The 27938-nt window shown below is 40.8% G+C and overlaps 1 protein-coding gene across 3 annotated transcripts in view; it reads left to right on the top strand.

Annotated features, from left to right (window-relative positions):
* N4BP1 (NEDD4 binding protein 1) overlaps positions 1–27938 on the top strand; it is a 57029-nt gene that overhangs the window by 5992 nt on the left and 23099 nt on the right. The window contains exon 2 of one of the 3 annotated variants that reach the window (XM_060398309.1): positions 12204–13617. The exons of the other annotated variants lie outside the window; for them this stretch is intronic. Coding sequence (XP_060254292.1) covers positions 13600–13617 — 18 coding nt within the window. The 5' untranslated portion in view covers positions 12204–13599. The remainder of the gene's footprint in view (positions 1–12203; positions 13618–27938) is intronic. 3 annotated transcript variants of the gene reach the window in all.

Raw genomic sequence — 27938 nt, 5'->3', positions numbered from 1 at the left:
GTCCAACCTGCTTTTAATTTGGGAGGAAAAAAAGAGAGGGTCTTATGAAGAGTTGGTGATTGTCTTTACCTGAGTTTTTGCTTACATATTTGTGGAGTAAGAGAGGAGAAAGATAAGGGTAAAGAAAATGCAGTTCCGGTAAAAGTGGTATATATTACTTCACTGACTTCAGAGGGTTAAAATGCACCCTGTGTTGTTTAATTTCCTTTCGTGTTAGAAGAATTTGGTATCTGGTTTCATGAGCAGATTTTTGAGCAGTAGATTTGTTCATGGAGGAAGTAATCCATAGATGTAATAGTGGGTAGTGACAGTTTTTGTTTTGATTTTACCAGAAAAGAGGTTGGAGGCTTTTTTCCATTTCCTGGAATGATAATTTTTAACTGACTCTGGTTGTGAAAATCATCTTCTTAAGAAAAAGTGATTTGTTCAGTCTCGTTTTAATGGTTAATATTTTGGGGTTATATCCAGAATGTTGAAATAAGGGATACTTTCACTGCTCATACTAGGGTCAAAGTGATTGCTTATGACTGTAGTTTCCCCTTCCCGATTTAGCAGCTAGTATTGCAGGGTTTTAATTAAATCAGGGATATTTTGTTCGGTGTTGATTTTCTACTAAATATAATTGTATGAAGTTAGAAATCTTGCATTTCAAAAACAGTTAATGGGGGAAGATCCTTACAGTAAAGATCTGCTTTTTAAAAGATCAGTTATGTCTTATGGAAACAACATAGGAAAATCCTTTTGTTTAAAGAAACCAAATTATTTCTTTTTTTTTAAGTTGTTTATTGAATTTGTTACAATACTGCTTGTTTTTTGTTTTGGTTTTTTGAGCAGTGAGGCATGTGGGATCTTGGTACCCCCATCAGGGATTGAACCTGCAGCCCCTGCATTGGAAGGCACAGTCTTAACCAGGGCGCCACCGGGGAAGTCCCCCAAAGTCTATATCTTTTTTTCTTTTTCTGGCTGCGCTGGGTCTTTGTTCCTTTGTGTGGGCTTTCTCTAGTTGCAGTGAGTGGTGGCTTCTCTTCATTGTCGCTGTGGTGTGCTGGCTTCTCATTGCACTGGCTCCTCGTGTGGAACACAGACTCTAGGTGCCCGGGCTGCGGTATTGATGACTCGAGGGCTTAGTGGTGCACAGGCTTAGTTGCTTCCCGGCATGTGGAATCTTCCCAGGCCAGGGATCAGACCTGTGTCCTCTGCCTTGGAGAAGATTCCTATCCACTGCACCACCAGGGAAGTCCAGAATAATTTCTTTTAATTATTAATTTAAGAGTTTCCTTTCAACTTGGAGAAAAATTTTGTTCAGTTTTAGTGCTGACAGAATTAGCTACATTAATTGATGAGTAAGAGCTGTGTGGAGTCACATCTGAATTTTCTGTGTAAAAGTCAGTTGTGATTATGGCACCTTTTCTTCGAAACTGTCTACCAGTCACCTGGGATCTACATCCATTCTTGAACCTGCATGTTTAGTTCACAGCGTGTTTCATTATTAACCCTATTTTTGGGCCATTTAAAAAATTAAGATAGTTTAGGTTAATGCTGATGATATTCTCTCTAATAGGCTGATAGATAGATCAAGATTTGGCTGAAGTGACAGAAATCTATACAATACAAAATGGTTTAGTTTTCTTTCACTCAACAAGAAGTCTTAAAACAACAGTTCAAAGCTGAGTAGTAGTCAGGAGCCATCAGGGTCAAGGTCTCTGCAGTTCCTTTGGCCTTTCCCTTATGGTCACAAAGTAACTGATGCAGCTCTTCACCACATCTCTGTTTCAAGGAGGAAGAAAGAAGACACAGTAGCTTTCAACAACATCCCAGCAGACTTTTCCTTATGTCTTGTTGACCAGGATGATGTCATATGGCCAGTATGGAAAAGGAGCTAGGCAATGCTCAGGTTTAACTAGATTGCCCTGAACACAATCTGGATTCTGTTGTGAAAGAAGCAGAACATGGGTATTGGTAGACAGTAGCAAGGACCGCTGCACCATGTCATCTGCTTCTTAAAATGGGCCCTGAATCTCCACTGTTTTTTTGGGTTTTTTTTTAGTTTTGTTTTCATGAATAGGATTTTTTTAAATGAGCACTTTAGTTTCATTTTTTTAAAAAATGTAATTTCTAAAGATACAAAGTGAGCACACATCAAACATTCACTTAACTCATCTGTGGGGTAACTAGCTGCATAGGAAAACTGGCTTAAGAAACAAGATATGATCAGAAGTACTGAAAAAAGAATGTTGGAATAAGACTGCTAGACTGGATACAAAACTTGTTCATACCGTACAGGATAATGAAACTGTGATGTTGGAGGTTATCTCAGAAATCATCTGTGTCTTTACTGGACAAAAATCTGCAAGTTAATGTGTTCTTGCTTTTTTTCAATATAAAATAGTATGTTAAAAAGCACATACTCCTAGAGCATACAGACATGGGCAAACTTTTTCCATAAAGAGCCAGACAATAAATTTTCAGACTTTGCCATGAAAGGTGAGGAGACTCAGTAGAAGTGGACCAAGTTTCCCTTTTGATTTGACACAGTTAATAAATGTTCCCAATTTAAGAAATGCCGAGTGCCCCAAAGAAAGGAATAGTTTTAGCATCCTTATGAGGTGAAAGAGAAATCTTTGTGATTGATTGCCTGGTGACCTTTGCAAAACATCAAAGATAGTTCAGGTGTAGAAGACTCTCAGAGTGGTATACTACAAAGTAATAGAAAAGACAAATTATTCAGACATTCAGTAACATGGATGAATCTCAGAAATATTAGGCCAAGTGAGAACAGTCTTACACAAAACACTGCATACTAATTCTATACGTGTGACGTACTAGGCAAGGCGAGACTTAATTGTATAATTATGGTGGGGGAAAAAATCAGATTAATCAGAGCAGAACAACTGGAAAAAGACATTAAATACAGACTGGGTATTAGATGATACTAAGGAATTACTGTTCATTTTTTTGGGTACAATAATGACATTGTGCTTATATTAAAAAGAAAACATGTAGTGTGTGTGTTTAAACTATGCTTGGCGTCTCTCACTTGGAAATTAGCCATGTATCCAAAGAATGTCCGTTAGGGAACCATTTACTGTTAGTCCAACCAGGGTCTTAAAATTAAGATATTGGAAATTATGCTTAAACTGACAAGTACTGAGCAACATATAACTTCTGATATATATTTTAAAAAGTTATAATTCAGTGTAGTTGAATGTGTACATTTTTCTTCTGCATAATCAGTCTTTTCATGAAAGGAAAACCTTAAAGTAAAAAAAAATCTTATGCATGCATTGTACTCTGCACTGGTAAAATCAGAGAAAGGACATCTGTTTTTAAGTTAGCATTAAAATGATCAAATCAGATAGATTTGTAGAAGGATTTTTTTTTAGCCATGCCATATGACCTGGATTATCTTAGTTTTCTTCCAGGGACTGAACCCAGGCCACGGCAGTGAAAGCGGCGAGTCCTAATCACTGGACCACGAGGGTTTGTTTTTGTTAAGCATGAATTTATATTCTAAAAACAACTGCCTTTGGAGTTTCAGCTTCTGTGCATTTCAGGTTGTTTTTGTTGTTGAGAAGTTAACTCATTATGAGTTCAGATGTTTCATTTTTTTTATTTTCTAGGAGTAATATAGATTTATGTGAAAGCTTGTTGTTCTCTATAAACCAACTTGAACAGAAGTTCTTTAGGAAACTTTATTATCTACTTTATTAATAACCCCTGGAGATAGGAATATATTTCACATTCACACCATGAAGAAATAAATGCTTTTTCTCATTTAGAGACACAGAAAACTTTTAGCTTTGATTCCCTGATCTTAGCCACAGGTTTAAAAGTAATCCCAAACCACAAAACTGGTGCAGGTTTATAAGGGCTGTTCTGTCAGTAGGCCTGAAACACATTCTTGCACAAACAGAAGAACAGAAAAAGCTAAAACCAGATATTCCTGTAGTCTCTCATGCCACAAAAAGTGGTTCCCTGTTACCTGCTGACAGGTTGCCGTGTGATCAGATGCTAAAATCAGATTCCTACAGACTAGATTCATGTGTGAAACTGAGTAGGTGGAAATGCCCAGGGGATAGTCTGCAGCCTAACAGTATTAAAGGCAAGATGGACATTTGGAGTTACTGTCAGAGAAGTAAAAGTTATCTTTGGAACTTAAAAGAGCCTATTAGAGTATAATTGAGGGAGAGGCCCAAGACAGAACCTTATGGAATATCTGCATTTAAGGGACAGTAGAGAAAGGCAGCAAAGGATTTGGGGGGATAGTCAGAAAGACAGGCTTTCGTTGTCATTCAGGAAAGTGGTTTCAGTTTAAATGGGGGCAGAATCCAGATTTCAAGGGGCTGACAGGGAATGGGGTTTGGGATACTTTTTCACACAGCGTGAAGAGGAAAAGACAGAGTGGCTCTATGCATGCGCAGTTGGGCTGAAGGAAGTGTTTTTTTAGGATCAAGGAGACGCACACCGGTTGAGTGGGTGGATGAAGGGGGAGTGATGAATCAAGGTCTAAGAAAATGGCATGGCTTTGAAGGAGAAAAAAGGAGAAGGATTTATGAAAGGTAGAATGTTTAGATGAAAGCAGAGAGGCAGTCAAAGGAATTCATACATTCCCGGCTCATTTACTAAGAATAAGGAGAGTGACAGAAATGACATTGGAGACCCAAAGAGCTTACTTGGTGAAGAGTGAAGATTAAATTGCTCAGGAGAACTGAAAGTTTGGGAAGCTGTAGGATTTGAGAGACTCTCAGTTGTAATGGGGGTGAAGTCTAGGGTGAAGTGTGGCTCCTAGTACTGTCCCCAGAAGTACACTCAGAGTGAGCATGCGGGGAAGTCCCTGCAGGGCTCCTGGGAAGAACTTGTAGGCATTTCAGAAATAAAATTGAGAAGAAAGATGGAATAGAAAGCAAATGTTGGAAATGCACTGGAAAAATGGTTAAAATGGTTATTTTAATTCTCTAGCAATATTATTAATGTTGCTGGTCAGATAGAGACATGTTATCTTAACAGGTTAAAATGTTATCTTAACCTGTTACAGATTTGTCAGTCAGTTCAGTTGTTCAGTCGTGTCCGACTCTTTGCAACCCCATGGATTGTAGCACGCCAGGCTTCCCTGTCCATCACCAGTTCGCAGAGCTTGATTAAACTCATGTCCATCGAGTCAGTGATGCCATCCAACCATCTCATCCTCAGTCGTCCCCTTCTCCTGCCTTCAATCTTTCCCAGCATTGGGGTCTTTTCCAGTGAGTCAGCTCTTCACATCAGGTGGCCAAAGTATTGGAGCCTCAGCTTCAGCATCAGTCCTTCCGGTGAATATTCAGGATTGATTTCCTTTAGGATTGAGTGGTTTGATTTCCTTGCAGTCTGAGGAACTCTTGAGTCTTCTCCAATACCACACTTCAAAAGCATCAGTTCTTTAGTGCTAAGCTTTCTTTATGGTCCAACTCTCACATCCATACATGACTATTGGAAAAACCATAGCTTTGACTAGATGGACTACGCTGTCTAGGTTTGTCATAGCTTTTCTTTCAAGGAGCAAGTGTCTTTTAATTTTATGGCTGCACTCACCATCTGCAATGATTTTGGAACCCAAGAAAATAAAGTCTGTCACTGTTTCCATTATTTCCCCAGTTATTTGCCATAAAGTGATGGGACTGGATGCCATGATCCTAGTTTTTTGAGTTGAGTTTTAAGGCAACTTTTTCACTCCTCTTTAACTTTCATCAAGAAGCTCTTCAGTTCCTCTTTGCTTTCTGCCATAAAGGTGGTGTCATCTGCATATCTGAGGTTATTGACGTTTCTCCCGGCAGTCTTGATTCCAGCTTATGCTTCATCCAGCCTGGCATTTTGCATGATGTACTCTGCATGTAAGTTGAATAAGCAGGGTGACAGTATACAGCCTTGACATACACCTTTCCGAGTTTTGAACCAGTCCATTGTTCCATGTCCAGTTCTAACTTTCTGGACCTGCGTGCAGATTTCTCAGGAGGTGGGTAAAGTAGTCTGGTATTCCTATCTCTTTAAGAATTTTCCACAGTTTGTTGTCATGCACACAGTCAGAAGCTTTGGCGTAGTCAATAAAGCAGAAGTAGATGTTTTTCTGGAACTCTCTTGCTTTTTCCATGATCCAGCAGGTCAATTTGATCTCTGGCAATTTGGTCTCTGGTTCTTCTCCCTTTTCTAAATCCAGCTTGACCATCTGGAAGTTCTCAGTTAACGTACTGTTGAAGCCTTGCTTGGAGAATTGTGAGCATTACTTTCCTAGCGTGTGAGATGAGTGTAGTTGCGTGGTAGTTTGAACATTCTTTGGCATTGACTTTCTTTGGGATTGGAATCAAAACTGAACTTTTCCAGTCCTGTGGCCACTGCTGAGTTTTCCAAATTTGCTGGCATACTGAGTGCAGCACTTTAACAGCATTATCTTTTAGGACTTGAGATAGCTCAGCTAGAAATCATCTAGCTTTGTTAGTAATGATGCTTCCAAAGGCCCACTTGACTTCAGACTCCAGGATTTCTGGCTCTAGATGAGTGATCACACCGTCTTGGTTATCTGGGTCATTAAGATTTTTTTTGTACCGTTCTTCTGTGTCTTCTTGCCACCTCTTCTTAATATCTTCTGCTTCTGTTAGGTCCATACGATTTCTGTCCTTTATTGTGCCCATCTTGCATGAAATGTTCCCTTGGTATCTGCTTTTCTTGAAGAGAGCTCTAGTCTTTCCCATTCTATTGTTTTCCTCTATTTCTATGCATTGATCACTCAGCAAGGCTTTCTTATCTATCCTTGCTATTTTTTTTGGAACTTTGCATTCAGATGGGTATAGCTTTCCTTTTCTCCTTTGCCTTTAGCTTCTCTTCTTTTCTCAGCTATTTGTAAGACCCCCTCAGACAACCATTTTGCCTCTTTTCATTTCTTTTTCTTGGGGTCTTGATCACTGCCTCCTATACAGTATCAATGAACCTCTGTCCACAATTCTTCAGGCACTCTGTCAGATCTAATCCCTTGAATCTATTTGTCACTTCCACTGTATAATTATATGGGATTTGATTTAGGTCATACCTGAATGGTCTAGTGGTTTTCCCTGCTTTCTTCAGTTTGAGTCTGAATTTTGCAATAAGGAGTTTGTGATCTGAGCCACAGTCAGCTCCTGGTCTTGTGTTTGCTGACTGTATAGGGCTTCTCCATCTTCGACTGCAAAGAGTATAATCAGTCTGATTTTGATACTGACCATCTGGTGGTGTCCATGTGTAGAGTCATCTCTTGTGTTGTTGGAAGAAAGTGAAAGTCACTCAGTCATGTCGGACTCTTTGTGACCCCATGGACCGTATAGTCCATGGTTTTTTCCGGCCAGAATGCTGAAACAGTTTGCCATTCCCTTCTCCAGTGGACCACGTTGTGTCAGAACTCTCCATCATGCCCATTACAGATTTGTAGGTATTTATAGTAAATGTTTGTTTTCTGCAAGGCATTGTAATGCTTCTAGTTTACATACTTTCTGTAGGACTCATGTGTCAGTGTCTAAAAATATTACTCTTCCTCCTTTCTTTTCTCTTAGAGATAACATACAGTTTATGCAAGAGCATCCTGAGTTACAAGAAATCTTTAGAATCCTTAAGTGTACAGCCAAAGCAGAGAACTACTGGTCGGAACGATTTTAGAGCTCTGCCTGTAGTACATTGAAGCTTCCTTGCCTGTGTAGTTTCTCCTTCCCCCGCTGATGTGTGGTTGACTTGTGTGTCTTCTGTTATGTTGTGCCAGGGCGCAGTTGCGCCCCTGGCACCTGCCAGAGTGTGTCAGCTCTGCAGCCGTGATAGATGATCCCACGTTGCTATGCTTTTCCACCATTGTGTCTTCCGTATTTTTGCACCTGTGCTGTCAGTTATTTGCTGTTGCATGCTCTGCAGGTAGCACCCTCGGCTGCTCCTTTTACACTTTTATTCAGCTGCCTCAAAGCATATGTGATTTGGGAGACAAGCTGATAAAGTCCTTCAAGTGTGTGCCCATAATAAGAGATGGTAGCTGGTGAACAGTGGTGCCAAGAACCCTTTCCCCAGGGCGCACATACTCCAGAACAGCCACTTTGATCCTTTCTGTTTTTAGCTGTTGTGAGTAGCAGGGGTTGCCAGGAGCTTCTCCAATACATGAATTGTTATGATCGAGTTAAGAAGAACTGAACTTGTAGAAAGTAGAATAATAGAAATCCGTTTTGCCATATGCAAGGGAAGTTACTGTTGTATATATTATATATTCTCCCCCACCCCACCCCACCCCGACTTTTTTCCTTAAAAGCCTGAGTAAAGTAAAACAGTGTTAACATTACAGGATGGAAGAAAACAGTTTTTGACTAATATTGAAATGTTCAGATGCCAAATACAGTCAAATGGAAATGATGACTGCCTGGATCCACAGAATCTTTCTTATCAATACAGCTGATGGCCAAACATCTAGAATGTAATAACACTGTATGCCTGTATACATTATTTCTCACTCCTGGTGTATAAAAATCAATTGTTGCTACTTAGTAATTTCCCAAAAGTAAATCATTTATGAAAAAAAATTGAATCTGAATCTCAAGGGATAATTACTCATTCCTCTTGGGAAATACTCAAAGAGAAAGGAGTTTGGGGTAGGTGAAGCTATAATATTAGCTCCTAGCACAGCTGTTCCTCAAGCCTATGCAGTTAGTCTTGCATTAATAGTTTTGGTTATCTGGGGATAATGTCAGACAGCTCTGCTTGTATTGGGCATGTCTCTGCCAGTCTTCCTAGCGCTCACACAACAGGAGTTCTCCTGAGGCCCTCTGTAATCTTGTCATACAGCATCAGAGCATGTTACACATCCACTTTAAAATTTTTAAATAAAATTAGGAAGGAGGGAAGGTAATAAAATAATATTTGCACATGGGTAAAATAAATCAGATATTACTGAAAGCTTTTATGGTGAAGAATAGCAGCCCCTTGCTTTCTTCCCCACCCCCAGCTTCCTAAAGGCATCTGCTGTTTTTAGCTATTTGTTCTGATGTTTACCTAAATAGTTATGAATAATATACTGCTATTTCTTATCAATATTGGACATTATTCACTTTCTTTAAGAAAAAGGATGAGGCAAAAACCAGATCCGTTTGCCCAGTTGCTATGGTCTGAATATTTGTGTCTCAAAATTAATGAGTGTTGAAATTCTAATGCCCCTTGTGATGGTATTAGGAGAGTGGGCTTTTGGCGGGTGATTGGGTCATGAGGACAGAACCCCCATAGATGAGATTAATACCCTTAGACAGTAGGCCTGAGAGAGCTCCACTGCTGGGTCATGAGGACAGAACCCCCATAGATGAGATTAATACCCTTAGACAGTAGGCCTGAGAGAGCTCCACTGCCCTTCGCCACATGAGGACACGAAGTCCAGTCTGAAAGAGGGCCCTCACTCGACCATGGTGCACCCTGATTTTGGACTCCTCCAGAGCTGAGAGAAATAGATTTCCGTTGTTCATACGCCACCCAATCTGTGGTATTTGATACAACAGCTCAAACAGACTAAGACACCAACTTTTTTTTTTTTTTTCACTTAAAACAAGCTTATATAATTATGATATATGAATACTACTCATTGCAAGGGCAAGTTCTATATATGTTACATTATGCTCTCTTTGTGATTTAGCCTTTTTTCTAGGATTTTTATCTGTCCCTTCCTCATCTACTTAGGAAATTTGCTCTAAGCGCATCTCTAATAGTTTATAAATATTCCTTTATATCAACTATTCTTTGAGTCTCTTTTTCCAGGAAAACACCCCTAGAGCCCTCGTCCCTCCTCCAGTCAGCTGGTTGCTCATCTTATCTGCCGCACGGCTATAATCTGTGGACTTCTACTCTACCCTTGGATGGAATTTATTAATTACTTCATCTCCCATATTTTTGGTGGCCTTCATCTTAAAATAGTTTCTCAGGAAAAGAATCTGTGGGAGTAATTTTTTCAGCCTGTAGCATGCTAGAAATGTTTTTATTTTGCTTTATATTTGGTATGTAATGTGGACATTATAGACTGAAAATCATTTTTCCTTAGAATTTTGAATGCATTGTTAACCTTTTCCCCCTAATTTTCCAGGATTGCTATTGAGAATTTGACATTCTAATGGTCATTCTCTTATGTGTGTCCTGTTGCCACCTTGCACCCAGGATTTTTCTCTAGTGAACCTTTAAAAACTCATCATATTTGGATATTCTGTGGACCCTTTCAAAGTGGGATTTGGGTGCATTGGCTTCCAAATAAGACTTAATGTAATTTTTTGACTAATTATGCCTGGGGTCTTCTATATTTTAGTTCGAGGAAAAGATTTGTGTTATTTCTTTATTAAGCGTCACCCTGTCTTTTTGAAATGCCAGTTATTCAGATTTAGGATATCCTCGATAGACCTTTAAAGTTTCTTTTCTGTCATTTTTTTCTGATACTTTTGGAGGGTTCTCTTCCACTTTGCCTTTCAGTTCTTCTATGGACTCTGTTAATACTCTTTTTAAAACGTGTTCACTGCTTAATTGGGCTGCGCCCGGCCGTCTTTGTGGCGCCCAAGCTCTAGAGCACGCAGGCTCAGGAGCTGCAGCATGTGGCCTCTCCAGTTGTGACACAGGTTTAGTTGCCCCTCAGCATGTGGGGTCTTGGTTCCCCAACCAGGGATCAAACCACGTCCCCTGCTTTAGAAGGTGGATTCTTAACCACTAGACCACCAGGAAAGTCCCTGGCCATTATATTCTTAATTTGCTAATGCTCTTATTCTGATTATTTTTCTTTTTTTTTAAAATTTGATTCCTGTTTTATGAATTCATTATCATCTTACATCTGTTTGAAAACACTAATTAAAAAGTTGTTGAAGTTTTCTTTTCTACCCTGAATTACCTACTTTCCCTCTATTTTGTGTTCTATTTTATTGGTTTCTGTCTTCATATTTGCCAAACTTTCTTCTGACGGGTTTTTTTTTTTAATGCTAATGCTAAGTCGCTTTAGTCATGTCCAACTCTGCGTGACCCCATAAACGGCAGCCCACCAGGCTCTCTCGTCCCTGGGATTCTCCAGGCAAGAACACTGGAGTGGGTTGCCATTTCCTTCTCCAATGCATGAAGGTGAAAAGAGAAAGTGAAGTCGCTCAGTCATGTCTGACTCTTAGCGACCCCATGGACTGCAGCCTACCAGGCTCCTCCGTCCATGGGATTTTCCAGGCAAGAGTACTGGAGTGGGCTGCCATTGACTTTATTTCATATTAAATCTGAAAAGCCAATTGGAAGCTTTGTGTCTGGGCAGGATCTGTTGATAGGTGGCCTTTATTTTAGATCAAGTAGAGAATCAGCCCTTGTTTAAGAGGGTATTTGTTTTAGAAGTCTGTTATCTGGAGAAGAAACTTCTCTCCAGGTGGATTCACTGTTGCTGAGTGGATATAACCAGCTTTTTCTCATCCAGTAGTTGCATAGTCGTCTCCCATATTTGACTCCTGTGAATTCAACCTTACTTATGCTAAATAGGCAGCGTCATTTACATATTAGCAGGCAGCAGGGAGCAACTCCAGTTCTGAGTAAGACTGCACCCTGCCACTCATACTGGTACAGTGATAAAACTTGGGCAAAAAGCACTGAGCAGCTACTTGAGAACTCTCAGAAGTAAACAGCAGGCAGAGTGGGAAGGAAGACCATGGTTCCCAGTACAGCCAAACCAGTGGTGAGTTTACGTTTTACCGCTCTGTTATCCCTCAGCCTGGACTCAGCACAGCCTCACCTGGAAGTGGAAATGGGCACTAGGGCATGAAAAGAGCACCAGGAGAAGCCCTCCAGTTTTAACTCACGGGACAGAGAATGGAGTATCTGTGATAGAATGTAAAGATCTCTCTTTGTTTTTCTTCATTCCATTGGATACCAGGCTCTGAACACCCATGATGGTGGCAGTAGCCTGCAGAAGCCAAAATTCTGAGGGAGGAGAACCTTCCCCTCTGATTGGTAGGGCTGTCATCCTGAGGGGATAGGGCCAGTCTTGTTGCTTTCTCTCCCTCTCTGTCCCTTGGCTGGACCCAGGCACGGTTGCAGAAGTGCAACAAAATGGGATAACCAAAGCCCTAGCTTTCTGACTGGAAGACTGAAAAGAGGAGCCCAGGGAACCAGAAAGCACTAGAAAGATGGCAGAGAGGGAGGAGCTCAGAAAAAGGACTACCTAATAGTTGTTTATGTTCTCCCAGGCTCATCCCCAAGCTGCACACATGCATGGATCTACTCCTTGTCAGCACAGCAAAGACTTTGAAGTACTGAACTAATAGGAAAACCACCAGCCAGGTCCAAGATTGGCTGCTGGGTACCACACCTGTGGGACAGATACACATAGCACTGCAAAGGCTTTAAAAAATGAGCTGATATTGGAACCACAGCTCGCAGAAGACTGGGTACCTCTTGCAGCCTGAATCTAACTAGATTGAATACCTGCTAGAACAGAAGTGCTGACTTTCATCACAGACTTATTTAAATGAGCTAGAACTCACTATGGAAAATGGATACAATACAAAATTACTTGGTATATGAAGAACCACGAAAATGTTGGCTCTCATGAGAAAAGTGGAGAAGGCAGTCAGTGGCAACCCACTTCAGTACTCTTGCCTGGAAAATCCCATGGATGGAGGAGCCTGGAAGGCTGCAGTCCACGGGGTCTCAAAGAGTTGGAGACGACTGACCGACTTGACTTTCACTTTTCACTTTCATGCATTGGAGAAGGAAATGGCAACCCACTCCAGTGTTCTTGCCTGGAGAATCCCAGGGGCAAGGGAGCCTGGTGGGCTTCCGTCTGTGGGGTCACACACAGTTGGACATGACTGAAGCGACTTAGCAGCAGCAGCAGCAGCATGAGAAAAGACAGAGGACATCAGTGCCAAGACAACACAGGTGTTGAAATTATCTAACAAAGAATTTAAAATATGTATTATAAAAATGCTTCAACAGGCTAATGACAAGTACTCTTAAAGCTATTAGAAAAATAGTTTCAGCAAAGAAGTAGAAGACATAAAGAACCAAATGAAAAGGTTAGAACTGAAAGCTACAATAACCTAAATAGCACCTCTCTGGATGAACTTAGATTTTTAAGTGGAGATGACAGAGGAGTTCAGTGAACTTTGTAATCTGAACAAGATGAGTAGAGGACAAAGTGTGGTTCCTAAAAAAAATATTTGGAGAAATAATAGCTGAACACTTCCCAAAAAATTTGGCAGAAGATGTAAACATAATGATTCAAGAAGTTGTGAATGCAAGCATAATAAACTCAAAGACTTCCACACCCAGACATGTCATAACCACACTGCTGAAAACTGAAGACATATTAAAAATCATAAAAGCATCGAGACAAAAAAGTTCAGGGAACAACTATAGTGAGTAAATGATCAGAAACCATGGAGGCCAGAGAAGTAGCACATTATTATTTAAGTGGTGAAAGAAAAGGACCAAGAATTCTCTGTACAGTGAAATTATTCTTCGAGAATGAAAGTAAAATAAAGCATGATAAAGTATTCTTGGCTGAGGAAAAAACTAAAGAGAAATCATTGCCAATAGCCTGCTACAAAAGAATTGCTAAAGGAAGCTTTTCAGACAGAAATGATAACACTGTATCTGGTAAATATAATCGATTACTGTCTCCTCTTGAGTTCTTTGAGTTAGTGGTTGAAAGTGAAATTTATGACATTGTCTGATAGGATTTCAACTTTATACTTATGTAATTTATGAGATAGCTATAACTTACAAGAGAATAAGGCGGGTAGACCAAGGGTAAAGGAACTCATGTGATGAGTTCCTACAGGAGTTTAAGTTATGGAGGTGGCAGAGTGATGGCATGGAGAAGTCAGTGCTGTTAAAAGAAGATTCTGATTACTTACATTTTCCAAGAAAAGAGAGCATGCCTCCCCCTGGCCAGGCGTTTCTGGTTGCTGCTGTTGTTCAGTCACTAAGCCGTGGCTGACTCTTTGTGACTCCATGCAACTCCAGCACACCAGGCTTCCCTGTCCTTCACTATCTCCTGAACGTTGCTCAAACTCATGTCCATTGAGTTGGTGATGCCATTAAACCATCTCATCCTCTGTCGTCACCTTCTCTTGCCTTCAGTCTTTCCCAGCATCAGGGTTTTTTCCCCCTATTGAGTCACTCTTCACATCAGGTGGCCAAAGTATTGGAGCTTCAGCTTCAGCATCAGTCCTTCAAATGAATATTTGGGATTGATTTCCTTTAGGATTGACTGGTTTGATCTCCTTGCACTCCAAGGGACTCTCAAGAGTCTTCTCCAACACCACAGTTCAAAAGCATCAGTTTGTTGGCACTCAGCTTTTATGGTCCAACTCTCATACATGGCTAGTGGAAGAACCGAAGCTTTGGCTATATGGACCTTAGTCAACAAAGTGATGTCTCTGCTTTTTAATACAGTGTCCAGGTTTGTCATAGGTTTTCTTCCAAGGAACAAGTATCTTTTAATTTCATTACTGCAGTCACCATTCTCAGTGATTTTGGAGCCCAGGAAAATAAAATCCATCACTGTTTCCACTTTTTCCCCATCTATTTGCCATGAAATGATGGGACCATATGCCATGATCTTTGGTTTTTTTTTGAATGTTGTTTTAAGTCAGCTTTTTCCACCCTCATAAGAGGCTCTTTAGTTCCTCTTCACTTTCTGCCATTAGAGTGGTATCATTTATATCTGAGGTTGTTGATATTTCTCCTGGCAATCTTGATTCCCGTTTGTGAGCAGTCCAGCCCAGCATTTCACATATGTACTCTGCATATAAGTTAAGTAAGCAGGGTGACAATATACAGGAGACAGAATCGCAGGTGCCACAGTGGTAAAAAACCTGCCTGCTAATGTAGGAGATGCAGGTTTGATCCCTGGGTCGAAAAGATCCTCTGGAGAAGAAAATGGCAACCCACTTCTGTATTCTTGCCTGGGAAGTCTCATGGACAGAGGAACCTGGCAGGCTACAGCTCATGGAGTCACAGAGTCAGGTACAGCTGTGCAGCTGAGCACACAGGCAGAAGCAGGAGTGAGGGAAAGACACAGCGGGGCAGGGTGCAGCAGTTTAGGATTGGCTAGTCTGGATAACTCCTGTTGGTTTTGGGGCATAGGGGCTGTCCTTAGTTTTTTGGTACCTGGCCTTGGATTGTTACAAGGCTTGGTATGTGAATTAGATAAGGAAAATGGGCCTCTGTATGTGAAAGGGAAGCTCTAAGCAGGCTGCCCACAACTCCCAAGGAATCAACTAACCCTGGCTAGGTGGGGGAGTCTCTCCCCATGTCTGAAAGGCCTCCCAAGATGTCAAAACATATAAAGATACAGGAAATAAAAAACAAAATAGTATGGGTGGTAAGGCTTATACATTCTTCTTGAAATGGTAGAATATTGATTTTAAGTGGACTGTGAAAATTAAGTGTATATTGTAGTTGACATGACTATTATAAAAACTAAATAAAGAGATACAGTAAAAAGAATGCAATAAATTAAATTGTACTACTAAAAAATGTTTGTGTAAGGCACAAGAAGTCCAGAGAGGGGAAAAGGAATTAAAAATAGAGAACAAGCTGAAAACAAACTAATGGTAGGCTTAAATCCAAACTTACCAATAATTTCATTAAAATTAAATAGTCTAAACACACCAGTTTAAAAAGAGATTGTCAGAATGGATTTTAAAAACAACCAAATTATGTGGTGTCTTGAAGAAACTTGTTTCATTAATATAGGTGAGTTAAAATTAAAAGGAAGGGAAAATATGCTGCGTAAACATTAATCAAAAGAAAGCTGGAGTGGCAATACGCATATAAAATATTCAGGCAAAATACCCTTCAGAGTGAAGAGTCAGTTCACTGAGAATACATAGCAGTGCTAAATGTGTATATTCCTAATAATATAACTGTAAAATAAAGATGAAAAACTGGTAGAACTGAAAGGACAAATGGACATATTCACAGTTACAGTTGGATGCTTCAACATGTTTCTCTTAACAAATGATAAACCCATTAGACAGAAAAACAGCAAGAATATAGGAGAACTCAACACCATTAACCCAACAAGGTTCTAATCAGTGTTTATAGAACATTCTACCCAGCAATAACACAGTACATGTTTTTTTCAAGGCCTATAGAATGTATATCAAGATAGACCTAACCTGGGCATAAAACAACTAACAAATTTGAAAGAACCAAAACACATGGAATGTGTTCTCTGATCACAAAGGAATCAAACTAGAATAACAGAAAAATAATAAGAAAATATCCAGATACTTAGAAACTCAATAACAGACCTGTAAATATTGGATAATTTGAAGAGAAATTTTAAAATACACTGAACTGAAGAGAAAATGAAAATAATATATATCAGAATTTGTGAGATGTAGCTAAAGTGAAAGTTGGTCAGTCGTGTCCCATGCTTTGCGACCGCATGGATTGTGGCCTGCCAGGATCCCCTGTCCATGGAATTCTCCAGCCCAGATTACTGGAGTGGGTAGCTGTTCCCTTCTCCAGAGGATCTTCCCAACCCAGGGATCGAACCCAGGTCTCCTGCATTGCAGGCAGATTCTGTACCTTCTGAGCCACCAGGGAAGCCCAAAGAGAAAGTCTGTTTCCACCCCAGTTTCAAACCGAGCACCTTTCATGTGAGGCAAACATGATAACCACTACACTATGGAAACAAGGTCTGTGTAGCTGAAGCAGTGATGAAAGAAATATAATACATAATTAGAAAAGAAGAAAAGTCTCAAATCAGTAATCTTAACTTTCACCTATCTTTTTCACTGGAAAAAGATGAGTAGAATAAACCCAAAGTAAGCAAACGGGATGAAATAAAGAGTGGAGGTCAATGAAGTTGAAAATAATAGATAAACTTGATTAAATAACAAGCTTGTTCTTGGGGAAAAAAATCAATGAAACTGACAGACTTGAGTAATACCGAAGAAGATATAAATTACTAATACCAGAATATCAACTACAGTCCCTGCAAACATCAGAGATAAGGAAATCCTATAACTTTACACACATAAATTTGACAGCTCAGATGAAATTAGCCAATTGCTAAAAAAGTATAAACTGCCATAACTTCAGTTCAGTTCAGTCACTTAGTCGCGTCCGACTCTTTGCGACCCCATGAATCGCAGCACGCCAGACCTCCCTGTCCATCACCAATTCCCGGAGTTCACTCAGACTCACATCCATTGAGTCAGTGATGCCATCCAGCCATCTTATCCTCTGTTGCCCCCTTCTCCTCCTGCCCCCAATCCCTCCCAGCATCAGGGTCCTTTGCAATGAGTCAACTCTTTGCATGAGGTGGCCAAAGTACTGGAGTTTCAGCTTTAGCATCATTCCTTCCAAAGAACACCCAGGGCTGATCTCCTTCAGAATAGATTGGTTGGATCTCCTTGCAGTCCAAGGGACTCTCAAGAGTCTTCTCCAACACCACAGTTCAAAAGCATCAATTCTTCAGCGCTCAGCCTTCTTCTGGCACCCCACTCCAGTACTCTTGCCTGGAGAATCCCAGGGACAGGGGAGCCTCGTGGGCTGCTGTCTATGGGGTCGCACAGAGTTGGACACAACTGAAGTGACTTAGCAGCAGCAGCAGCAGCCTTCTTCACAGTCCAACTCTCACATCCATATATGACCATAACTTACCCAATATGAAATAGATCATTTGAATAGACTTACAGTTATTAGGGAAATTGAATTAATAATATAAAAATTCTCATAAAAGAAATTACTGGGCCCAAGTTATAGCAGAGAAATCTGCAAGGTGTTTTTAAAAGTTAACATCAACTCTATGCAGTCTCGTGCAGAAACTACAAGGAGAGTGAAGACTCCTATATTCATTTGCAGTCTGTGTTTTCTCAATGCCCAAACCAGACAAAGGTGGTACAAAATAATAGCAAGTAGAATCCATCAATCTACAAAGAATTATACCTCGATGACCCAATGGTGATTATCCCACAATGCAAGGCTGGTTCAGTATTGAAAAATCAGTCAATGCAATCTATCATGCTAACAGGCAGAAAAAGTAAATCAGGACATGATTACATCGGTGCATTTAGTAAAGCATTTAACAAGTTTCAACACTTGAGTTTCATGTTCATACTCATAACCGAGTAGGAATATAGGATACCGTTATATCTACTACCGTGGGCAAGAATCCCTTAGGAGAAATGGAGTAGCCCACATAGTCAACAAGAGAGTCCAAAATGCAGTACTTGGGTGCAAATCTCAAAAGTGACAGAATAATCTCGGCTCATTTCCAAGGCAAACCATTCATCACAGTAATCCAAGTCTATTCCCCAAGCACTAATGCCGAGGAAGCTGAAGTTGACTAGTTCTATAAATACCTATAAGACCTCCTAGAACTAACACTAAAAAATGATGTCCTTTTCATATTATAGGGAATTGGAATGCAAAAATAGGAAGTCAAGAGATACCAGGCCTTGGAGTACAAAATGCAGCAGGGCAAAAGCTAACAAAGTTTTGTCAAGAGAACACATTGGTTGTAGCAAAAACCCTTTCCCAGCAACACAGGAGATCCCTTTAGAGATGACTTCACCATCACCAAATAGTATTGAAATCAGATTGATTATGTTCTTTGTAGCCGAAGATGAAAAAGTTCTATACAGTCAGCTAAAACAAGACATGGAGCTGACTGTGGCTCAGCTCATCAGCTCCTTACTGCAAAATTCAGGCTTAAATTGAAGGAAGTGGGGAAAGCTACTAGGCCATTCAGCCTAAAACAAATCCTTTGTGATTATACAGTAGTTGTTGTTCAGTTGCTAACTGGTGTCTGGCTTTTGCAACCCCGTGAACTGCAGCACACCAGGCTTCCCTGTCCTTCACTGTCTCCCTGAGTTTGCTCAACCTCATACCCATTGAGTCAGTGATGCCATCCAACCATTTCATCTTCTGTCACTCCCTTCTCCTCTTGCACTCAGTCTTTCCCAGAATCAGGGTCTTTTCCAGTGAGTCATCTCTTTGCATCAGGTGTCCAAAGTATTGGAGCTTCAGCATCAGTCTTTCCTGTGAATACTCAGGGTTGATTTTTTGGGGGATTGACTGGTTTGGTCTCCTTGCTGTCCAGGGGACTGTCGAGTATTCTCCAGCACCACAATTCAAAAGCATCAGTTCTTTAGCACTCAACCTTCATTACAGTCCAGCTCTCAAATCTGTACATGACTACTGGAAAAACCATAGCTTTGACTACATAGATCTTTGTTGGCAAAGTGATGTCTCTGCTTTTTAATACACTATCTAAGTTTGTCAAGAGAAGTTGTTCAGTCTTGTGCTACTGTTTGCAATCCCATGGACTGTAGTTTACCAGGCTCCTCCGTCCATGGGATTTTCCAGGCAAGAGTAGTGGAGTGGCTTGCCATTTCCTTCTCCAGGGGAACTTCTCGACCTGGGGATTGAACCCCGGTTTCCCGCATGGCAGGCAGATGCTTTACCCACTGAGCCACCAGGTCTGTCATAGTTTTTCTTCCAAGGAACAAGCGTCTTTTAATTTTGTGGCCACAGTCACTGTCCGTAGTGATTTTGGAGCCCAAGAAAATGAAAGCTGTCACTGTTTTCTCTTTTCCCCAGTCTGTTTGCCATGAAGTGATGGGATTAGATGACATGACGTAGTTTTTTGAATGTTGAGTTTTAAGCCAGCTTTTGCACACTCATCTTTTACCTTCATCAAGAGGCTCTTTAGTTCCTCCTCACTTTCTGCCATTAATGTGGTACCGCTATATCTGAGGTTGTTGATCTTTCTCCCAGCAATCTTGATTCCAGTTTGTGCTTCATTCAGTACTGCATTTCACATGATGTATCTACATAGAAGTTAAGTAAGCAGGTTGACAATATACAGTGTTGATGTACTCCTCTCGATTTTGAATGAACTCATTGTTCCATGTCCAGTTCTAACTGTTGCTTTTTGACCTGCATACAGGTTTCTCAGGAGGCAGGTAAGGCGATTTGGTATTCCCATCTCTTTCAGAATTTTCCACAGTTTGTTGTAATCCACGGAGTCAAAGACTCTGTAGCATAGTCAGTGAAGCAAAAGTAGATTTTGTTTTGAATTTCCTTGCTTTTTCTATGATCCAGTGGATATTGGGAGTTTGATCTGTTTACCTTGCCTCTTCTAAATCCAACTTATACATCTGGAAGTTCTTGGTTCATGCATTGTTGAAGCCTAGCTTGAAGGATTTTGAGCATTACCTTTCTAGCATGTGAAATGAGCACAGTTGTGCAGTAGTTTGAACAATCTTTGGCATTGCCCTTCTTTGGGATTTGAATGAAGGCTGAGCTTTTCCAGTCCTGTGGCCACTGCAGAGTTTTCCAAATTTTTTGATTAACATTAACAGCATCATCTATTAGGATTAGAAATAGCTCAGCTGGAATTCCATCATCTCCGTGAGCTTTGTTTGTAGTGAGGCTTCCTAAGGCCCACTTGACTTCACATTCCAGGATGTCTGGCTCTAGGTGAGTGATCACACCATTGTGGTCATCTGGTTCTTTAAGACCTTTTTTGTACAGTTTCTTCTGTGTGTTCTTGCCACCTTTTCTTAATGTCTTTTGCCTCTCTCAGGTCCTTGCCATATTTCTGTCCTTTATTGTGCTGATCTTTGCATGAACTGTTTCCTGGGTATCTCCAGTTTTCTTGAAGAGATCTCTAGTCTTTCCCATTCTATTGTTTCCCTCTGTTGCTTTGCTTTGTTCATGAAAGTCTTTTTTATCTCTTTTTGCTATTCTCTGGAACTCTGCATTCAATTGGGTATATCTTTCCCTTTCTCCTTTGCCTTTCACTTTTCTTCTTTTCTCAACTATTTGTAAGACCTCCTGAGAAAACCACTTGACCTTCTTGCATTTCTTTTCCTTGGGGGTGCTTTTAGTCACCACCTCCTGTACAGTGGTACAAACCTCCATCCATAATTCTTCAGCACTCTGTCTACCGGATCTAGTCCCTTGAATCTATTTGTTACCTCCACCGAATAATCATAAGGGATTTGATTTAGGCCATACCTGAATGGCCTAGTGGTTTTCCCTACTTACTCAGTTTGAGCCTAAATTTTGCAATAGGGAGCTGATAATCTGAGCCACAGCCAACTCCAGATCTTGTTTTAGCTAAGTGTTTAGAGCTTCTCCATCTTTGGCTGCAAAAAATATAATCAGTCTGATTTTGGTATTGATCATCTGGTGATGTACATGTGTGGAGTCATCTCTTGTGTTATTGGAAGAGGGTGTTTGCTATGACTGGTGCGTTCTGTTGACAAAACTGTTAGCCTTTGCCCTGCTTCATTTTGTGACTCTGAATATGCCTGTTATTCCACGTATCTCTTGACTTCCTACTTTTGTATTCCAGTCCTCCATGATGAAAAGGACATCTTTTTTTTTTTTGGTGTTAGATCTAGGAGGTCTTGTAGGTCTCAGAGAATTGTTCAACTGCAGCTTCTTTGGCATTACTGGTTGGGGGATAGACTTGGATTACTGTGATGTTGAATGGTTTGCATTGGAAATGAACTGAGATCATTCTGTTGTTTCTGAGATTGCATCTAGGAACTGCATTTTGGACTCTTTTTGTGGACTATAAGGGCTAGTCCATTTCTTCTAAGCGATTCTTGCACACAGTAGTAGATATAATAGTTATCTGAATTAAATTTGCTCATTCCCATCCATTTTAGTTCACCGGTTCATAAAATGTTGATGTTGATGTTCACTCTTGCCATATTCTGTTTGACCACTTCCAATTTACCTTGATTCATGGACCTAACATTCCAGGTTGCTATGCAGTATTGTTCTTTACAACATCAAACTTTTACTTTCACCACCAAACACATCCACAACTGGGCATTGTCATCGCTTTGGCTCAGCCTCTTAATTGTTTTTGGAGCTCTTTCCTCACTCTTCCCCAGTAGCTTCGTCCAGTAGCATATTGGACACCTACCAACCTGGGGAGTTCATCTTTCAGTGTCATATCTTTTGGCCTTTTCATACTGTTCATAGGGTTTTAAGGCAAGAATACTGAAGTGGTTGCCATTCCCTTCTCCAGTCGACCACGTTTTATCAGGCCCTGACTAGCAGGGACGTGCCTTTTAGCTACTCCACATAGCTAGATGGCATGCCTGGCACACTGGTTGTCCCACTGCCTTATTGAGTGCGTAAACCTTCACTAGCCATTCAGTGTTAGTCAGCGTACCACTTAGGGGCCAAGGCAGAGGCCCTGCTGGAGTCACCGGGAAGGGATCTGGAGAAGGCTGGAGCCGACGTTGGAGGACGCCCAGGAACAGAGGGCTCCCCGGCCCCACAACTGCTGCTGGCCGCCTCGGGCCATTCTGCTCCCCAGGAGCAGAGGGCACCTCACTTCTTCCCTGCCACCCGCTGCTTTAGGACCAATCTGCTGCCCAGGGCAGATGGCACCCCAGATTATACAGTGGAGATGATGAATAGATTCAAGGGATTAGGTCTAGTAAACAGAGTGCCTGAGAACTATGGACAGAGGTTCGTAGCATTATACAGAAGGTGATGACTAAAACTGTCCCCCAAAAAAGAAGAGGTGGCAAGAATACACAGAGAAACTATACAAGAAAGGTCTTAATAACCACGATGGTGTGGTCAGTCAGATAGAGCCAGACTTTCTGGAGTGTGAAGAGGGCCTTAGGAAGCATAATTACAAACAAAGCTAGTGGAGATAATGGAATTCCAGATGAGCTATTTCTAATCCAAAAAGATGATCCTGTTAAATTGCTGCACTCAACATGCCAGCAAATTTGGAAAACTCAGCGGTGGCCACAGGACTGGAAAAGGTGAGTTTTTATTCCAATCCCAAAGAAGGGCAATGCCAAAGAATGTTCTAACTATTGTAGGGCTGCACTCACTTGACATGCTAGTAAGGTTATACTCAAAATCCTTCAAGCTAGGCTTCAACAATACATGAACCAAGAACTTCCAGATGTACAGGCTGGATTTAGAAAAGGCAGAGGAGTCAGAGATCAAATTGCCAACATCCGCTGGATCATAGAGAAAGCAAGGGAATTGCAGAGAAACATCTACTTCTGCCTCATTGACTCCACTGAAGTTTTTGACTCTGTGGATCACAACAAACCGTGGAAAATTCTGGAAGAGACAGAATACCTGCCTCCTTGGAAACTTGATGCAGGTCAGGAAGCAACAGTTAGAACCCTACATGGAACAACTGACTGGTTCCAAATTGGGAAAGATGTACAACAAGGCTGTAGTTATTACCCTGCTTATTTAATTTCTATGCAGAGTATATCACACGGCATGCTGGGCTGGATGAACCACAAGGTGGAATCACTATTGCTGGGAGAAATATCAGTAACCTCGCAGATGGTACTACTCTGATGGCAGAAAGTGAAGAGAAACTAAAGTGCCTCCTGGTGAGGGCAAAAGAGGAGAGTGAAAAAACTGGCTTAAAACTCAACATTCAGAAAAATAAGATGGTACCATCTGGTCCCATCACTTCATGGCAAATAGATGGGGTGAAAAGTGCAAATAGTGACAGATTTTACTTTCTTAGGCTCCAGAATCACTGTGGATGGTGACTACAGCCATGGAATTAAAAGGCGTTTGCTCGTTGGAAGGAAAGCTATGACAAAAATAGACAGTGTTTTAAAAAGCAGGGACATCACTTTGCCAACACAGGTCCCTCTAGTCAAAGCTGTGGTTTTCCAGTAGTCGTGTAAGGAGCACTGTAAAGAAGGCTGAGTGCCGAAGAATTGACGCTTTTGAATTGTGGTGCTGGAGAAGACTCTTGAGAGTCCCTTGAACTGCAAGGAGATCCAACCAGTCCATCCTAAAGGAAATCAACCTTGAATTCTCACTGGAAGGTCTGATGCTGAAGCTCCAGTATTTTGGCCACCTGCTTCAAAGAGCTGACATTGGAAAAGACCCTGATTATAGGAAAGATTGAAGGCAAAAAGAGAAGGGAATGGCAGAGAATGAAATGGTTAAATGGCATCACCAGCTCAATGGACATGAATTTATGCAAACTGGAAGATAGTGAAGGACAGGGAAGCCTGGTGTGCATGGGATCAAAGAATGTCAGACATAACTTAGCAACTGAACAACAACAGTCCTTAATGTGATAAAGAATATATACAAAAATCTAACTTGGTGGTGAAAGACTGCATGTTTTCTTTATAGCTTGTGATCAAAAGAAGCATGCCACCTCTCATGACTGCTCTTTGGCACATTGCTGAAAGTTATAGCTGGGACAGTAAGGTAGGAAAGTAAAAGGCATTTAGACGAGGAAAAAAAAATCTACATGATGTGACTATCTAACTGGAATACCCCAGGGAATATAGAAAACTCCTGGAATTAGAAATCGGGTCAGCAGGGTCACCAGATATATGGTCAGCATACAAAAGTCAGTTGTATTTCTGTTTATTAGCAGTGAACACATAGGAACCAAAATTAAAATGCAGTGCCATGTTCAGTTACTCAAAAACAGGAAAAACTTGGGTGTAAACCTCACGAAACATGTATAGGACTTGTATGCCCCAAACTATGAAACAGTGATGAAAGAAAGCAAAGATCTAGAGAAATGAAGAGCCAGCATGTTCATGCAAGAGTCTACAGATGTAACTTATCCTCAAATCAAAGTGTAAATTTAATGTAATTGCTAAATAAGATTAAAATTTGATACGGAAAGGCAAAGGAAGTAGAACAGCTGAAAATAATTTTTAAAAGAAGAAAAATGTGGAAGCAGTCACTACCCAGTTTCAAGAGATTATATAATTACAGTAGTTGATACTGTGTGGTATTGGTGTGGTGTTGGTGAAGGGATAAATTCATAAGTTGGTGGAACAGAATCAGGAACCCAGAAATAGCCCCACACAAGTATGGCCAGCTGATATTTGACGAACACACAAAAGCAACTTAATAGAGAAAAGATAGTCTTCTCAGGAAATGATGCTAGAGCTGCTAGATAACCACAACCAAAAACATGAACCTTGGCTTAAACCTTGCATTTGATACTAAAATTAACTCAAAATGGATTCTAGATTTAAACGTAAAACTTTCAGATGCTGACACACAAGAAGTCTTTGGGACCTAAGGCTTGGTAAAGGAAAAAACCAATAAATGGACTTCATTAATATGAAAAATGTTTCCTGTCACGAAAGATCCTGTTAAGAGGATGAAACAAGCTATAGGAGAAAAAAATGCCAGCCTCTTACTTCACAAAGTATTCATGTCTAGAATACATGAACTTTCAAAGTTCAATAGTAAAATCTACACAGTCCATTTTTAGAAAATGATCTAAAAGAAATGAGCAAACAGTTCACCCAAGAGGGACTATAGATGGTAAATAGAATATGCAGAACGTTCAGCATTACTTGCCATTAGGAAAATGGCAAAGACCATGATGAGGTACACTGCACTCTTACTGGTTTGGTCTAGTTGCTAAGTTGTATCCAACTCTTTGGGACCCCATGGACTGTAGACTGCCAGGCTCCTCTGTCCATGGGATTCTCCAGGTGAGAATACTGGAGTGGGTTGCCATGCTCTCCTCAAGGGAATCTTCCTGATCCAGGGATCGAACCCAGGTCTCCTGCATTGCAGGCAGATTCTTTACTAACTGAAGTACGCGGGAAAAACTCTTACTAGAATTTCTAAAATAAAAGCTAGTGGCAATACCAAATTCTGGGAAGGATGCAGAGAAAGTGGGTCTTTTATACATTGCTAATAGGAACATAAAATGGTTTAGTTGTTCTGGAACATACTTTGGCAGTTCCTTGTAAAACTAAACATGTACTTACCATAGCACCCAACAGTTGCACTCCTGGGCATTTATTCAGAGAAATGAAAATGTAGGTCCACATTAAAACCTGTACATGATTGTTCAGAGCATCTTTATTTGTAATAGCCCCAAACAGGAGCAACCGAAATGTCCCTCAGTAGACAGATGATTAGAAAACTAGTTAAGAGGACTTCCCTGGTGGCCCGTTAGGTAAGAGTCCGCCTTGCGATGCAGGGGAGGTCCGCAGAGCAGCTAAGCCCTGCATACGGCAACTAGAGAGTCCGTGTGCCACCTGAAGCAGAAGATCCCACATGACACGACGGTCCCGTGTCCTACAGCTGAGGCCCGACGCAACCAAATAAATAATCCATGTTGTAGAGTAGTACTCAGTGGTAACAAGAAATGAACTGGTGGTACAAGCACCAACTTGGATGGATTTTAAAGAGTTACATTGAGTGAAAAAAGCCAGTCTCAAGAGTCACATATGGTATGAGTCTGTTTATATAACATTCTCAAAATCACAGATTAGTGGTTGCCAAGGGTAGGCATAGTAGATGGAAGTGCAGTAAAGTGTGATTATAAAAGGATAACATGGAGGAAATCTTTGTAGTGATAATTCTGTGTCTTGATTGAAGTCGTGTTTTCATGAAATCTATACTTGTGAATTAAAAGACGCCTGCTCCTTGGAGGAAAAGCTGTGACAAACCTAGACAGTGTATGAAAAAGCAGAGACATTACTTGGCTGACAAAGGTCCATATAGTCAAAGCTATGGTTTTTCTGCTAGTCATGTACGGATCTGAGAGTTGGACCATAAAGAAGGCTGAGTGCCAAAGAATTGATTCTTTCAAACTGTGGTGTTGGAGAAGACTCTTGAGTGTCCCCTGGACTGCAAAGAGATCAAACCAGTCAATCCTAAAGGAAATCAATCTCAAACATTCATTGGAAGGACTGATGCTGAAGCTGAAGCTCCAGTACTTTGGCCACCTGATGTGAAGACCGACTCAATAGGGGAAAAAACCCTGATGCTGGGAAAGATCGAAGGCAGGAGGAGAAGGTGACGACAGAGGATGAGATGGTTAAATGGCATCACTGACTCAATGGACATGAGTTTGAGCAAACTCTTGGAGATAGTGAAGGACAGGGAAGCCTGGCTTGCTGCAGTCTATGGGGTCACAAAGAGTCAGGCATGACTGAGTGACTGAACAGCAATACTTGTGGTAAAATGGCATAGAACTGTGTGCACTCACTGTATAAATGTAAATGTCCTGGTTTTGATTTTGTACTGCGATTATTAATATGTATTATGTAATGATTGGAGGAAATTGGGTAAAGAGTACACAGAACTTTTATGTACTATCTTTACAACTTCCTTTGCAATTTCAAAATAAAAAACTTCAGACCACAGTCTACATGCAGCATAAGTTCAAACAAGTGATAGTGAAATGTTGCCCATTTGGAAATCTTAAAAAGACGCTCACGTTAATATTTAACGCTGCTTGCACGTCTAGGGAAAAAGGACAGTTGATAACTGTATTTTGTGTTTAACACAATTACCATGGTACAAAAGTCAGTTCGGTTCCGTCAGTTGTGTCCAACTCTTTGTGACCCCATGAACTGCAGGGCGCCAGGCCTCCCTGTCCATCGCCATCTTGCGGAGTTTACGCAAACTCATGTCCATTGAGTTGGTGATGCCATCCAACCGTCTCATCTTTTGTCATCCCCTTCTCCTCCCACCTTCAGTCTTTCCCAGTATCAGGGTCTTTTCCAAGGAGTCAGCTCTTCACACCAGGTGGCCAAAGTATTGGAGCTTCAGCTTCAGCATCAGTCCTTCCAATGAACACCCAGGACTGATCTCCTTTAGGAATGACTGGTTGGATCTCCTTGCAGTCCCAGGGACTCTTGAAGAATCTTCTCCAACACCACAGTTCAAAAGCATCAATTCTTCAGCACTCAGCTTTCTTTATAGTCCAGCTCTCACAAAAGTAGCTCTAATAAATTGTTCTTTTTTCTGTTAAGGCTCCTCTGTCCAGCATCAGTTATTTTTATTCTTTACTAACAAGCCCACAAATATTCCAGGTTTATCCAAAGGAACCTAAGGAAGTAAAGAACTCATGACTGAACATTATACTACTTGGGTCGAGCTTTTCCCCTTGTTTTCCTTGTATTCCTTATGTTTCATCTCCTCATCAGGAA

The sequence above is a fragment of the Ovis aries genome, chromosome 14, assembly GCF_016772045.2.
Source record: "Ovis aries strain OAR_USU_Benz2616 breed Rambouillet chromosome 14, ARS-UI_Ramb_v3.0, whole genome shotgun sequence".
Taxonomy (NCBI): Eukaryota; Metazoa; Chordata; class Mammalia; order Artiodactyla; family Bovidae; genus Ovis; species Ovis aries.
This window is presented reverse-complemented; position numbering and strand designations above follow the sequence as displayed.